Here is a 16,319-nt window from a genome sequence, read left to right on the forward strand (position 1 = left end):
GCCCAGGACCTACACAAAGCAAATATAAAGTTATTAAAGAATCGGTCTAGGAAACAAAAGGAGATGTTAGGCAAGTTCAAGTTTATAGTCAATTCCCTGACTCAGACTTCAACATCTTCTCTGCAAGCTTTTTAACTCTGGAGGTACAAGTCAGTGTGTTCTGGGTGATAATTGTAATAAGTAATGAGCTCGTTATTATTCTTGCATTTCCTCAAATGACTGATTACCTAACCTTGAATTATACATGGAGTATTGGCAAGTATGGATTGCAGAGACTGAGTTACTTTAAATCGCTCCTAGTGACATTGTCTCAGGAGAAATATTAATGGCTTTCATTTTATTATTTGACCACTGTAGATGATCACTCTAGAGTAATTTTACAACCTGTGGAAGATGATCCTTCTTCAGATTACATCAATGCCAACTACATAGATGTAAGTAATTTTTATAGTGTGTGTTTTATATAGTACAGCTGCTTATTAGCTTGTAACTGAGCCCTTTTGGTTATGTTAAGTATAAAGTGATTGCTGCCTTTTTAAATAAAGAACAAACTGTACACTTTGCCCTGTTCTACGTCCCAGTACTTACTGATGTTGTTGTGCTTTCTTTCACACCTGACTTTGGTTTGGGCTGTAGATTTGGCTGTACAGGGATGTAAGTACCACTATATGTAAATAACAGCACTCTATTGTAAATATTTAATATGAATATATTCTTAATTGCAGTTGTTACTAATGCTTACTAGTTATTTATGCATGCTTCACCTAATTAGTCTCATATAGTATATGTCTCATTTTTTGTAATTCTTTCACATGTGTGAAGATCTATTTTTACCCCCTTCCCTTTCCTTGTTTAGAAAAGAGGATCATTTTTTTGGCTTCGACAACATTTATTATGTACTTGGGTTTTATTTGTTGATGATTTCTGTTTCTGGTTCTTACCTTTCCTAGAACACATGTGAGAAGCTGGATAGTATGGATAGTGTGATGTGTATTGGAGTTACTCGATTTTTTATTTTACATTTGATCTTTGATGTTCAAAGAAAGCAGGGAAAATATTTTGTGGTATGTGGTATTGGCTTATAAAGCAGTAAAACTTTTTCAAATAATTACTAAGTCACAATTGTACAACAATACATCATATATATATATATATATTATAACCTAAAAAGAAAAGTTTGTGCACATCAAACAGTCCCGTTGGGGGAGTCATTGTCAAATGAAATATGAAGCACCATGAAAAGAGACAATACATTATATCTTATATAGGGAGATTAGGTTCTTTGGCTCTACTACCTTGTTCAAAATCACCCTGAGAATCAAGTGAACTTGCTCCCCCGTGATTCAGCTCCTCATCTTTACAGTGGGGATAATATAATTAGTACTAATTCCACTTGATAAGGGAATTAAAAGAATGTTCTGACCATGCCTATCAAGTACCAAGCTCTCATTAAGCCTCAGCTATTATTTCCCAAGTAAAATGGAGGTGCTGAGTTTAATTGATTGAAAGTGTACATGTTTCTGCAGCAAAATGTAGAAGAGCAATATTGCAGCACTGTGTGTAACTTTTATACATAAAAGTACTAACTATAATGACCAACCTTTTTCTAATTCATATGTATAGAAAATAATGTTCGTCACCCTTTATTTGTTACAGTTATTTTCATAGTTATCTTTATTTAATTGAATCACTGATTAAGTATAATAGGAGTATGTCAGTTAAATGGCTGACTATAACCTTATACTCATTCAGTACCTAAATTTAACATATAGACACTAAGGAATTATTTAATTTTTTTGAGGTACTGGGGTTTGTGCTCAGGACCTTGTGCTTGCTATGGTGGTGATTTACTGGTGAGTCAGGTCTCCAGTCATTTTTGGTCATTATTTTTTAGGTAGAGTCTTATATCTCCTGCTCAGGAACATGTCAGGACTGTGATCCTCCTATTTTAGTCTTCTCAGTGTAGCTAGGATGGCAAGCTATGTCACTATTTCTAGTTTCTCCCATTGAGATAAAAGCTAGCTGTCTCTGCTAGCTTTAAACTTGAATGCTCCTGATTACAGCCTCTGAAGAAGTGAGGTGTCTAGCTATTGGTGTACTCTTAGCATTAAAAAAAAATCAACATTAGCCAAGTAGTCACTAGAAAACCAGAAGTGGTGCTGTGGCTCCAGGGGTAGGGTGATAGTTTTAAGCAGGAGAGCTCAGAGAAAGAACCCAGGCCCAGAGTTCAAGCTGGTCTTTCTGCTAAAACTCCACTGTGTTTTGGCTGATAACCACACAAGTTTATAATTTCCTTTCCTATTCAGTTACTATGTTTGAAAGACATTTGAAAGTGGTAATTATTTCATTAAAGACAAGCTTAAACTTTTATTCATATTCAATGTTGGCATATTAAAAAACATAGATCTTCAAAATTTGCAGCAGTATATTGCCCAAACTATTAAATTTTAGATTGGAGATCCCAAATGGCAGTCTTTTACGAATGTATTAAGTTGCCCACACCAAAATGTGGACATATCACAGACTGTCAGTAAAACTGTGATGACCTTGAAACAAGTGTACAACTTAGTTCCATCATCCCAGCAGTACTTTTCAACTCCATTTTGCCGCAAATCAATTCATTATAAAGCAATTAACAACTCATTGCCTATCAGGAATAATTTATTGGAACAATATTTAATGTTTTAGATGAGCTTTTGGCACATTAGGAGGAAACTACCAAACTTTTTGTTCAGTTTTGAGAACTCTTCTTTGTGGATGCGTGCCTCTGCAATTATCACCATTCTCAGCAGTTAGCAAAATTCTTTTATACAGATTTCTGAACATGTTACAGAACAGAAATACTTATCTGAGAAAAACCTTAGCAGTACTTTGATTTGAGACATGCATGCATTGTCCAGTTCTAACATTGGAATGTTCTGTTGTTTTTTTTTTTATGGTTCTAATATGTCCTCGTCCATTTGTAATGCAGTGTGTTGTACTTTTGGATGATGAAATAAGAATTAGTATTTTAAACACAGTGTTTCCAAGTGTGAATGACTAAAGATTAACATGAAGGCATAAACAACTTAGTAAAACTAAACAAAATCTATGAGGGTATACCATAGCAATCCAAACTCAATTAATTATACAATATATTTATATTCTAATCCAGACTCTTTTTAAATATTCAATTTTGTTCTATGTTTACTTTTCAGATGGCATAGGTTTGAGAAGTGAACTGTGTGTTCACTACTCATTTCTGGACTTTTTCTATAACTTAATCTTAACAGGTGGTTGTCTTCATCTTTTTATGCCTTCATTCATTTGTTTCTGGTACTGATGTAAAATGATAACCAATTTGATCTCCTATTTTAGGGCTACCAGAGACCAAGCCATTACATTGCAACCCAAGGTAAAACTTTTGTTTTTTTAAATATTGTAAATTGGGTACATTTGGAGTATTTAGTCACATGTGATTTTTTAAATTTAGATCAATGAAAAAAATCACTACTTAAAATGATACTGCATTTTTTCATTTTGTAGAGCAATATTTTATCTACGTATAATTTACATTTGATTTTTTTAAAGTAAAATGTTGGACTGGATGTATGGTTCAAGTTATAGTATGCCTTTCTAGCAAGTGCAAGCCCCTGAGCTCAAACCTCAGTACCAACCAAAATAGAGATAGATAGACAGACAGACAGACAGACAGATAGATAGATAAAAGTAAATGTGGGGCCAGGAGTTTGGCCTAGTGGGAGAGTGCTTGCCTAGCATGCACTAAGACCCGGTTTCAATTCCTTGGCACCACATACATAGAAAAAAGCCAGAAGTGGTGCTGAGGCTCAAGTGGTAGAGCTCTAGCCTTGAGAAAGTCTAAGGACAGTGCTCAAGCCATGAACTCAAGCCCAGGAATGGCAAAAAAAAAAAAAAAAAAGTAAATGTGAAGTTGCCAGGTGCGTCTGTAATTTGGTCCTTGGTGTCCAGAGAGCACAATGGACTAATGTAGTGCTGAGAGAGGAATTACTTACCAGATGACAACAAAGCAGGCTCTTCACATGTAAGGACCCTGTCTTCTTCCAGCAGACTTTGGGTCAGCTTGGAATGTCTTAATATCTCCTACCCATATTGTGATAATCAGGCATTACACTATCTTCCAGCAATTTCTTGGCAAGTCATGACTGGACATAGCGGGAGGGAATTTAGGCAAGTTTGGGTTTTTTTTGCAAAAAATAATAACAAAGTGGGTAATTCTTACAGAGGTGCACTAGAAATGAAAGTATCCAGACTAGGAAATATATACACATTTGATTATTTCTCCAAAGTGACTATTGCCATTCAAAAAAAGATTTGCTGAGGCCCTGTCTCTGAGCCTCTGTACACAGGACTAGTGCTCTACCACTTGAGCCAAAGTGCCAATTTTCTTGTTTATTTTAAATGAATATTTTTGAATATTTTTTGAGTAAGTGAGTTTAATTGCATATTTTCTAAAATTTAAAGTCATCTAGTGGGCTGAAGTTTTACAGTACTGATCAAAGTGTAATCTACCCTATGTTTTCATAGCTTAGAAATAATCCAGTATATTGGGATGTGTCCTGTCTATGTAAGGACACATCAACTTCATCAACTTCTAACTATGTACTAATTACAAGTGGTGGACAGTCATTTTTCTAGTAGCAAAATAATTATTTTTTTGCTAATTTATTATTAATTACCAACTCATTAGTTAATAATGAATTATAGTTATTAAGAATTTATGCTGCTTGGTAGATGGTAAAATAAAAGTTCTTTTTTCATATAAAGGTGCATTGGAGTGATTAAGTAAAAGTAGAACATAGCAATTCTTTTTAACTGGGAATAAAAGCCAAGCTGCACTGAAAACAAAAGCAACTTGCATATGCCTATTTTTTCCTGTATGATAAATGCATCTTTGAACCGAATTTAAGTCATTTCAGTAACATTTGGTCCTTATCTTTTTCAGTTTATTTCATTTACTGTGCTTCTTAACTTGCAATTCTCATATTGACTAAAAGATTTCTCTGGTATCATAATAAACCCAATTAAAACACCATTTCTAACAAATGTCTTTGTAGGCCCAGTTCATGAAACAGTGTATGATTTCTGGAGGATGGTCTGGCAGGAACAATCTGCCTGTATCGTCATGGTTACAAATTTAGTTGAAGTTGGCCGGGTAAGAGAAAAAGATTTTTTTATATATAATAAATGGCAGCATAGTTGAGAAGCAACACATAATTCAGTTTAAAGAGAATGTCATCCAATTATCTAAAAATATTTCATCAGAATACTATTTCAAATAAATGCTTCTAAGTGGATCTTATAACGCAGAGAATTATTTGATTTCTCCTTAATTTTTTAATATACTACAATCTAATTGAAGTACTATAGTTATGTTTTCAGAGAGCATGTAAATCTATTATGTAACTTTTTTGTCAATGGTTTTCTAACTGGATTTTTATGGTGATTTAATGTGCTATTCTGGGACTTTAATCCTCTTGACTAATTTTTGCTATGTGTGTATATCTACCTATAAAGTATTCTTTTCGGTCATGTAGGTTAAATGCTATAAATATTGGCCTGATGATACTGAAGTTTATGGTGACTTCAAAGTAACCTGTGTAGAAATGGAACCACTTGCTGAATATGTGGTTAGGACATTCACGCTGGAGAGGGTAAGTACTGAAAAAAATTTTTTTTGGAAAATTCTTGTAAGAATATCTATACTGAAATGTTTTTCTCTGAAAGTCCCTGTCAGGTTTTGCTTTGATGATCCTGTGAAATCTATTCATTCAGTCTCTTGAGACCTAACCATGTGTCAGATATATTTTCTAAACCTTAAGACAAAGGGAAATCTCTTCTTGAACAACTATCATACATTTAAAAACTTTTATGACAGGAATGTATAAAAGGTCCTATTTAGGGCAGGAATGTAAGTAGTATGGAGAGAGGGAGGGAGAATGGAGAGAAAAGAAGGTGGATATGATCAAAATACTTTACATATGTGAAAATAGAACAATAAGTCTTTTAGAGATTGGTGTGGAGAAAAGTTGAGCAGAAAGTGAACTAAAGAAAGATAGGAGAAAGAGTAATTGAGCAGAGAAGGTGATATGGATAATGGAAGCAAAACAGACTGATAGAGTGCTATAGAACAAATTTACATTCATAAATGGCTTTGTTAAATTGCAACTCCTTTGTACAACTAAAAATAATAAAATAAACTTTTTAAAGAAAAGGTGAATAGGTTTGACCACACAAATAGACAGTAAAAACACATGTGTGTGATTATCAGTACCATTAGTGTCTCTGTGAAAAGACTACTACTAAAATAGCTATTTAAAATATTTACCTTAAGTTATACTAACAGCTTGTGTATGTCAGGAGGCTAAGACCCAAAAGATCAAAGCCAAACCAGGTTCAAGCCAAACCAGGCAGAAAAATCTCTAATATTCCATCTTCAGATCACCAACAAAATGCCATACTGGAGGGGCCAAAAATTTGTCTTAGAGGTAGAGTGCTTGCCTAGCATACATGAAGACCCGGGTTTGATTGCTTGGTACCACATACATAGAAAATAGCCGGAAGTGGCACCGAGGCTCAAGTGGTAGAGCACTACTTTGCGAAAGTCCAAGGACAGTTCTCAGGCCCTGAGCACTGGCCATAAACAAGGAAACTGAGTTGAAACCCCAGTATCAGGACCAAAAGAAAACCCAAACAAAAAAACAAGAAAACCCTTACATACAATATGCTATTTTGTAACTTCACATAAATGAGTAATGTTAAGAAAGACTAATAACACTATGTGTATTGAGGGAGATATTTTACATGTTGGCAATCATAGTTAAATTCTTTAAAGTCCTCTGTAAATCAATAAAGCATTAAATCCTTATAATCTTAAATTATTGAAACTTTTATGCAGTTTATACCTTCATGAACCATTCCTTGGTGATTTATTTATACACGCTAACTTCATTTGCAAATTCTTTGAAATTGAAATGAATTCTTTGAAAATTATAGATAACTGTATATAACAAGAGTAGAAGTAGTAGTTAAACATAAAATCTAGAAATAGCATTCTTTACCCATATATATATATATATATATATATATATTTTTTTTTTTAGTGGATTATGGGACTTGAACTCTGGGCCTGGGCACTGTCCTTGAATTCTTCATCTCAAGGCTAGCACTCTACTACTTGAGCTATAGCACCATTTCTGGTTTTCTGGTGGTCAGTTGCAGATAAGGTCTCATGAATTTTCGGAGCTGGGAGTTTGGCCTAGTGTTAGAGTATTTGCCTAGCATGCACGAAGACCCAGGTTGGATTCCTCTGTAACACATACATAGAAAAAAAAAAGAGTCTCACAGACTTTCTAATGCCGGACTAGCTTTGAACTGTGATACTCATCAGCTTCATGAATAACTGGGATTATAGGTGTGAACCACTGGTGCCCAGCTTTTACCCATGAGTTTTGAAAATAATTCCCCAACATCAAAAGGTGATTAGAGAAAAATACTAAGTAGAAAGTAGCAGCACACAGAACAACATAATTACAACGATCAAAATTCTAAAGTACAAATGGAAATTTCTTAGGCATATTATAATATTATAGTAGAATAATATAAGTGTTGACAGGGAGATCTTAATCATTTATCTTGATTTAACAAATAATAGAATATGCATTTTCTTAAAATTATGTTACCTAATTATATAAAAATTGTTCATGAATTTAGTAAAGAAGAACACCAACTATTTCACTCACTGCTACTCACAAATCACTGACCTATGAGTTTACAAGTTAACTAGAAGCCATCAAACTGTTGTTTGAAAACATTCTTGAATAATTTTCTAAAAACTAAAGTTGTATAGCAAAAAATAAAACTAGGGTCCAGGAGTTTGGCCAAGTGGTACAGTGCTTGCCTAGCATGTACAAAGACCCAGGTTTGATTCCTTAGTACCACATACATAGAAAAAATCCGAAAGTGGTGCTGAGATTCAAGTATTAGAGCTCTAGCCTTGAGAAAGCCCAAGGACAGTGCTCAGGCCCTGATCTCAAGCCCAGGACTGGCAAAAAGAAAAAGAAAAAGAAATAAATCTAAGAATTCATCCTAAAATATTGTATTGCATAGACCAATTTCCATAAAAGTTGCCTCATTATTACCATCTAAGAAAAAGTTATGTTCATAAATGATTCCTATCTTGAAAAACACTTAAATCCTGAGAAAGTCATAAAATTTGCAAACCAGAAAATAATAGAGCAAAATAAAAATATAGATATGGAATACAAACAATAAAATATAAACCCCTATTCCCTTGAGAAGATCAATAAATTGACTAAATCATTAATTTCTAAGCAAAGCAAAATGAAAAATCCTAATATTCTATAAAGTCAACTATATCAAAACACAAAGAAGATCTAATGACCATTTTATATTTACTATTAGGAAAGCTCTAAACAAAAATATTACATATGAACTTCAGTGTGGATCTTTATCTACACTTCATTTTATTCCAGAGACAAATTATTATTTCGAACAGATTTTAACTCAAAATTGGCTAACAAAGAAACAAAAATTTCCAAGTAGTACAAGAAAAGAGGGTGAATGATAAATTTAAAATTGGACTATGGTAACTCAAAAGAACATAGGCTCGATGGTTTCCCTCATTTATCATAATCAGTAGAAACCTTGGGCTCTCCTAGGAGAGATTTACAATAGAGCAAAGCCTAGATACATAAGGCTATATAGAATGATGCTAAATGAAAGGACCTCCAAGATATAGAAACAAAAGCCATATAAGGAGTAATTGTTGTCCTTAATGTACTGTTATCTCTCATCTCTTTCGCTGTCCCTTGGTTATCTCATATTGTTACAGCATTCTACCTTGTTATCTGATATTTTGTATATCTGGTTATTTGGAATAGGTATATCTGGTTATTTGAAATAGGATAGGGAAGGGAGAAAGATGAGGGGCAGGGGTAAGGAAGGGAAATGGGGACCAAAACATGAGAAAGGGTATCAGTGTTTGTGAAGTAATGCACCTTCTATCTGGTGAATATAATGTAACCCTTCTATTAATTACAATAAAAAGTATATTTAAAAAATGGGGCTATGAGGGCTGGGAGTTTGGCCTAGTGGTAGAGTGCCTGCCTAGCATGCATGAAGACCCATGTTCAATTCCTCAGTACCACATACATAGCAAAAGCCAGAAGTGGTACAGTGGCTCAGGGTAGAACACTAGCCTTGAGGAAAGACCAAGGACAGTGCTCAAGCCCAGGACTGGCAAAAAAAAAAAAAAACCCAAAAAATTGGACTGTAGTTTCATAATCTACTCAACTGTCCTTATTCTTTTAAAGAATAGCCAATACTATCCTAGTCAAACCATTTTGGCCAAAGAAACACATTAAAAATAATCAGGGGCTGGGAGCTTGGCCTAGTGGTAGAGTGCTTGCTTACAATGCACGAAAACCAGGATTTGATTCCTTGGCACCATAGAAATAGGGAAAAAAAAAAGCTAGAAGTGGTACTGTGACTCAAGTGGTAGAGCTCTAGCTTTGGGAAAGCCCAAGGACAGTGCTCAGCTCCTGAGCACAAGGCCCAGAACTGGCAAAGACAAAAAGAAAAGAAGAAATATATCAAAGTGCATTTAAAAAGCTCTCCTAACAGTGGTATCAGAACTAACTAAAACAAACAAAAATATCAGACTGGAGAATTAAGTGATAAAGAGTACTAGCAGAATGAAAAAACAGCTTAGCAGATGCAAGTCCTGAGTTCAAACATTGGTACAGGTAAATAAATCCATAAATAAAAATAGTTCTTTATGAAGCTCATTGGCTCCATGTCTCCCCTTTTGTGCGCTCTGTTACTTTAGTACACACATTGTAGACCCATTCAAATCCAGAAACAAATTTCAAAGTAAAATGGCAAAAGTTTGAATCCAGCAGTGAGCTAATTAATGCTTAATTTTAATTATGTTCTAAAATCTAAGTGCCAGTGATTATATACAGAGATTCCCTTCTTAAATACTTGTTTGTTAAACATGACATTTGAAATACGATGTAAAAAAATCAATGTTAATAAATGCTTTAATAAAAAGAAAATCTCACAGCAAGGATACTAAGAATTGAAGGATATTTTAGCTGTGGGAGAAAACCTAGCAAGATATTTCATTATACTAGTACACTAAGGGTACAAATTATGTGTTCTTATTAACAAATTAATGAATTTAATTTTATTGAAATGATGTTTAATATGATAGCAAAATAAACTTTGTAAACATGATAAAGCACTAATCAGTAGCATGATAAAGCACTAATCAGTAATGTATATCTTAAGGAGTGGATTACTAAAAGCCTCTTAGTTTGCTTATAACCAGTATAAAAGATATTATTGCTATTATCACCAGGAAATAAATATATATAACCTTGCATATAATCTTATATATACATTATATATAATATATATTGCATACAATATTATAATATATTATATAATATTTAATATACAATATTATATAATTATATATTTATATTGGTCAATCATAGGGCTTGACCTCTGGGCCTGGGAACTGAGGCTACCATTCTACCACTTAAGCCACAGCACCATTTCTGGTTTACTGGTCTTAATTGGAGATAAGAGCCTCACAGACTTTCATGCCTGGGATAGCTTTGAACTGAAATCCTCAAATCTCAGCCTCTTGTAGCTAGGATTACAGGCGTGAGCCACTGGTGCCAGCTGAGGTGAATATTTATTCTCACTAGTACTTAATTTTATTGAAAATTGTAACAAAGTAAATAAGAGCAAAAGAAATAATCTGTAACAGATTAGAAAAGGCAACATTATTTCAGCATTAAAAGATTTTACATTAAAAAACTATTTTAAATGAAACAAAGAAATGTTTAAACAAGTAAAGTCAAGAGAAATACTATAATAAATGATTAATTCCTTTACTAACAATAAACTGCAAAATACATTTTTAAATTCTTTTTTAATATATTTTTATTGTAATTAATAGAAGGGTTACATTATATTCTCCATATAGAAGATGCATTACTTCACAAACATTGATACCCTTTCTCATGTTTTGATCCCCATTTACCCCCCTCCCCCCTCTTCTCTAGCCTATTTCACATAAACAAATAAACATATATACAATATATACATATATAGAATATATACAAGGTAAGATACTATGAAATAACCAAGGGGCAACAAAAGAGATGAGAAATAATATAATACATTAAGAACAACAATCATACATTATATGGCTCTTGTTTCTATATCCTGGAGGTCCTTTCATTTAGCATCATACTATATGGCCTTGTGTATCTAGGTTTTGCTCTATTGTATTGCCCTATTATATTATCTTGCCCTATATTAAATTTCCTTCATAAAAATAAAAGTACCAAAATATCTTTGGCTGTATTTAACAAGATTCAAGTCCTAAATGAATACAGCACAAAAGAGTAATAAGTAATGAGTGAAAAGACATCATTTTCTCCCAGAATATGGGAGTTCCTAACATCAATATCACTGTACAGCTATATATACAACACACACATACACACACACACACACACACACACACACATATACATTTTTTTGGTGCCAGGCCTGGATCTTGAACTCAAGGGTGCCATCCCTGAGCTTTTGTCCTCAAGGCACTTGAGTCACGGTTCCATTTTCATCTTTTTTTTGTGATTAATTTCCATGGAATTGCCTGCTGCAGTCCTCAGATATCAGCTTCTTGAGTTACTAGGATTACAGGAACAAGACCTAAGCAGCCAGCTCACTGCGCAGATTTTTATAATAATCCAGTGGCCCCATCTTGAGATTTTTAGTTTCAGTTTTCTTCTCATTATTAAGAACGCGAAACAGTTATTTGAGGAAAACACATTTTGTCAATCCACTGGAGATTTTAGATAAAAGACTGATTAGGAGGAACTTAGCCAAGCAAGAGGGAAAAAATATTTTAAGAAGGAAATATTTTATATATAACAGAAGGACAAAAAGTACTGAGGCCCATTATAGCTACTCTAGTAAAATGTATCAAGGGAAAGGTAAAAATTCATTTATGACCTTTATTCCTAGAGTTGAATTGCAAAATAGAAGGAAAAAAAGGGATAAGAAGGTGATTTTTCTTTCATTTGTGGGATTTGAACTCCTTGCCTTGCTGAGCTTTTTTACTAAAGGCTAGAGCTCTAATTGAGCCACAGCACCGCTTCAGTTGTAGGGCGGTTAATTAGATGAGTCCTCAAGACTTTTCTGCCCAGGCTGACTGTAAACTGATCCTCAGATATCAGCCTCTTAGGTAGCTAGGATTGCAGGCATGAGTGAGCCACCAATGCCCAGCTTCATTCTTCTGTTTCTATGATTCCACAACAGTGTTTGCCCTGGAATTATAATTATTTGTTGAGCGTTGCTTTGTGGAGCTTATTTATCAGGAACAAGAAATGAAAACTATCCTAAGATCTTATCACTAAAGATCTTAACACTAAAGTTAAACAGCCTTTCTCTATTTGATTTGTTTATTTCATATGATATGTTTGCCTTTTCTGATAGAAGTGATGAGACTGACAGCCTCATAGGAAGCACACAGTAAACTTAGACTGGCAAAAATTATAGCCGGTTCAATTCGATAAATATGAATTTCTCAGAAATGAATTTTGCACTATTTCATCTGTACTCTCCTAGCTATGCTGCCCCCAAATCTATGTTTTTTATCAAAAAAAGAGAAGGCTTCAAAATATATATTTACTTGGTTGTGTTCAACTACCCCAATAGCCAAGATGGGCAACAGTGAGAGCCTTGCTCCTTTCATTGTGTGCTTTTGTTATGTGCTGAATTATTTCACAGAGCAAAGAAACTAGTTTACCCAGAGAACAGTTTAGTTGCCTATGGGTTTTCACAAACCAATCTAGATCACCACTGTCCTGGAAAATCCCTACATGCTATGCTTCAAAAATATTTTCAACTTGGATAAGCAAAGCATTAAAATCTCTCAGTGAAGTGAGAAGCTGGAAAGTTGCTGTTAGACACTGCTAGAAAGACCAGACAGTGGGTCTGTTCGGCGGCACTTAAACTTTAGGCTTTCCCTACTTCTCCCAAAATAATTTTATGTGTTGTGATTCACAGTCAGAAGCAAGCTGCCAGGATAAATTTTTATTTACCTTGACTTAACAGAATTGAGCTAAACACCTCGATTTCTTTGCTACCAATTTTCTGAAGATAAAGGTAGACCCGTAGGCCAGGTTAAGCCAGTATCCTTGTTGAGGAAAGTCATGATCTCTGCTCAGTTTTTAATTATTATTGCTATCTATCAGCTCCATTATCCATAATTATATCTAATGGCTTATTTTGTCCCTTGTGATATCACTCCTTCCATTTGGGCACAGAGAGCATACAATGAAATTCGTGAAGTGAAGCAGTTTCATTTCACTGGCTGGCCTGATCACGGAGTACCATACCATGCTACAGGGCTTCTATCCTTTATCCGGAGAGTCAAGTTATCCAACCCTCCCAGTGCCGGACCCATCGTAGTGCACTGCAGGTGAGTGACAGTCCAGATGTCTCCACTGTGCCCATTCAGCTTTTGAGAAGTTTATCAAGTTAAGGCTCTTCACCACAACAGCTGATGTTCTTGCTTTCAACATGCACAACAGAAAATGTGAAACTACAATCAAAGAAAAGTTTGCTTTTAAGTAGAATGTAAAACAAATTAGGAGCTATATACATTTATCCTAATGTGTGTGATGTTACCCACAGTTATAAATGTGGAAACTGCCTTTTAGTGCAACATCTGGGTTTAGGGAGATTCTTAACACTTCCAATATTGTATGGGATGGTAGGTTGGAGTAGAGATTCCTTGCCAATCTAGTAAATTCCCACTAGAACTCTTGCTTTTAAAGCTGAATTTGAAACATACAGAGTTACTAAGTGGCCTAAATTGCAAGAATTTGTACCGTGAAGCAACTGTTTAAAGTTTTGTTTTTCAAACCATCATCTATCAAAGGACCTTGAAAACTACATCAGTGAGAGTCATTTAATATATGCCAACAATCATGAACATTACATCCAGGTTTCTGATGAGAAGCTTCTCTTAAAACAAGTATTCTGAGACACTAAAACAAGCTATATGTCCTCATTATTTTAGATGAGATAAAGAAAAAAATAAGTACAGCATGTAAAAAGCTTTTCTAAGTGCAACACTCCATCTTCAAATATTACTACCTCCAAACTTAAGGGGATATATTTAAACACAAAATCCAACTTTTTCAAGATTTCATTGACCTGTATGAAAGGCGGTGGGGGAAAAAAAAGCAAAAGGAAAGCATTCTGTAAGGATCTGATACTGTGCTCCTTGAAAATAAATCTTCATTTCAATCTTCTGGAGAAATCTGATGTAGTATTCAATTACTTTCCTGTCTCAAGCATGAGAACAGTGATTGAGAAGATGTTAAGGGAAAAAGAAATAGAGATAGCCACAATGTCTCTTGCTTAAATGTCTTTAAGAACAGTGACTCTAAGAGAAGTGACTGAATCTAGATAACAAAGAAATAATGCTATTAGCTTTCTAAGCATTTAGGAAATTAGATAAATAGGTTTCAGTTCAGGCATCCCTTCAGAAGTCAACTTTCTCATGAATTGCTTGCTTCGTAGTTCTCCAGGATTCTCACAACTTCTTGTGAAACAGAAGTAGCATTTTCCTCCACACTTTGGCATCTCTGCATTTATGCAAAAGCAAGAAACTGATTGCAATGTGACTTTTTAAAAAAAAAAAAAAAGGAAAAAACCTTTATCTTGTTTGCTATACTGGCTTCCACACATAAAACTGGAAGTACATTTGCAAAAACTAAAATAAACAATGTGTAATTATGAGTTTTTAATGAGATATAAGATGACTATAGGGGTGGGGGTGGGGGGGAGGGAAATGGGGATCAAGACATGTGAAAGGGTATCAATGTATGGGAATTAATGCACCATCTATCTGGCAAATACCATGTAACCCTTCTTTAATTACAATAAAAATATATGAAAAAAAGATGACTATCAGTGTAACCTATGGAAAGACATATTCTACATGTCACAATTCATTCCTAGTTTCTCTATTTACTGTGATTTAAATAACCATTATCCTAACTGGCCCTACTTTTTATGTATCTTGGCAGTTCCTGTGAATGGTAGTTCCATCTCTAAACTGTAGGATGAAGATGCTTAGCCAGCATTATTGCTTGATTGTTGGAGAATCCATACCTTAGAAGGGTATAGATTTCAGTTTGGAGTTAAACTTAGATCCACCCCACCAATTCTTCCCATTCAATTACAAAACAAATTGGCATAGAATGCCAATGGTGTGCTGATGGAACTAGAGTGACATACACACGTCATTCAGGAAATGATTTGGTGCTCTTATTCTGATTTTTACACCCAACCGGATACTCCATGTGAAGCTGTTTGTGAACTTGCGAGTCTTCACATGGGATATATAAAATGTGCTTTGCACACTTGTTAAATCCATTTGATGTCACTAAATTAGAAAGTACAAAATATACTTAAGGTTATGAAGATAAATACTTGGTACTATTTTTTCTTTTTAATCTGGTGTTTTTCAGTGCTGGTGCTGGGCGAACTGGCTGCTACATTGTGATTGACATAATGCTGGACATGGCTGAAAGGGAGGGGGTAGTTGACATCTACAACTGTGTCAAGGCTTTAAGATCACGGCGCATCAATATGGTCCAGACAGAGGTATACTGATTTGCTGGTAGTAATTATTTATCTTAGTTATTTTTATTTTTGCTTTTTCCAGGAAAACAGTAGATAATTTTTTGTGTACATTTTCACTATCCTCTACCTACTACTGAAGAGTTTCCTTAGAAGATACTGAGTGTTTCTTCTTTCTTTTGGTAGGAACAGTACATTTTTATCCATGATGCCATTTTAGAAGCCTGCTTATGTGGAGAAACGGCCATACCTGTCTGTGAATTTAAAGCTGCATATTTTGATATGATTAGAATAGATTCTCAGACTAACTCATCACATCTCAAAGATGAATTTCAGGTATGGACTATTTCTAATGCCTCTTTTATGACTTATTACAACTCATTCTGGGTACTAATAATTCTTTCATGAAAGGTCTTGGCAAGTCAAAATTGCAACCTTTGACCCTACTTCAAGTGTAATTTAATACCTGTCTCTTCCATTATATGTGTTACAGAATCACGTTTGTACTAATCGACTTACATCTGCCATGTCCTGTAGGGCAAATGAGTTGCATATTCACGGAGGGAAAGGCTTAATAAAAGTCAACTTTGATGGTGATT

General features: G+C 34.5%; 1 protein-coding gene and 1 long non-coding RNA gene across 9 annotated transcripts in view; one reads left to right on the forward strand and one right to left on the reverse strand.

Annotated features, from left to right (window-relative positions):
• The window catches only part of LOC150059682 (uncharacterized), a 722,023-nt gene that overhangs the window by 545,358 nt on the left and 160,346 nt on the right, over positions 1-16,319 (reverse strand). The window lies entirely within an intron of this gene.
• Positions 1-16,319, forward strand: part of Ptprk (protein tyrosine phosphatase receptor type K) — a 496,079-nt gene that overhangs the window by 468,202 nt on the left and 11,558 nt on the right. For 5 of the 8 annotated variants that reach the window (XM_090338149.1, XM_090338150.1, XM_090338152.1 and 2 more), the window contains 8 exons: positions 358-434; positions 637-654; positions 3,358-3,394; positions 5,076-5,173; positions 5,556-5,672; positions 13,392-13,546; positions 15,609-15,744; positions 15,907-16,056. In XM_090338149.1, the coding sequence (XP_090194275.1) occupies positions 358-434; positions 637-654; positions 3,358-3,394; positions 5,076-5,173; positions 5,556-5,672; positions 13,392-13,546; positions 15,609-15,744; positions 15,907-16,056 (788 nt within the window). The remainder of the gene's footprint in view (positions 1-357; positions 435-636; positions 655-3,357; positions 3,395-5,075; positions 5,174-5,555; positions 5,673-13,391; positions 13,547-15,608; positions 15,745-15,906; positions 16,057-16,319) is intronic. The other 3 variants (XM_090338158.1, XM_090338154.1, XM_090338156.1) reach the window with 1 other exon arrangement.

Source organism: Megascapheus bottae, chromosome 8 (assembly GCF_031878675.1).
Source record: "Megascapheus bottae isolate mThoBot1 chromosome 8, mThoBot2.hap1, whole genome shotgun sequence".
Taxonomy (NCBI): Eukaryota; Metazoa; Chordata; class Mammalia; order Rodentia; family Geomyidae; genus Megascapheus; species Megascapheus bottae.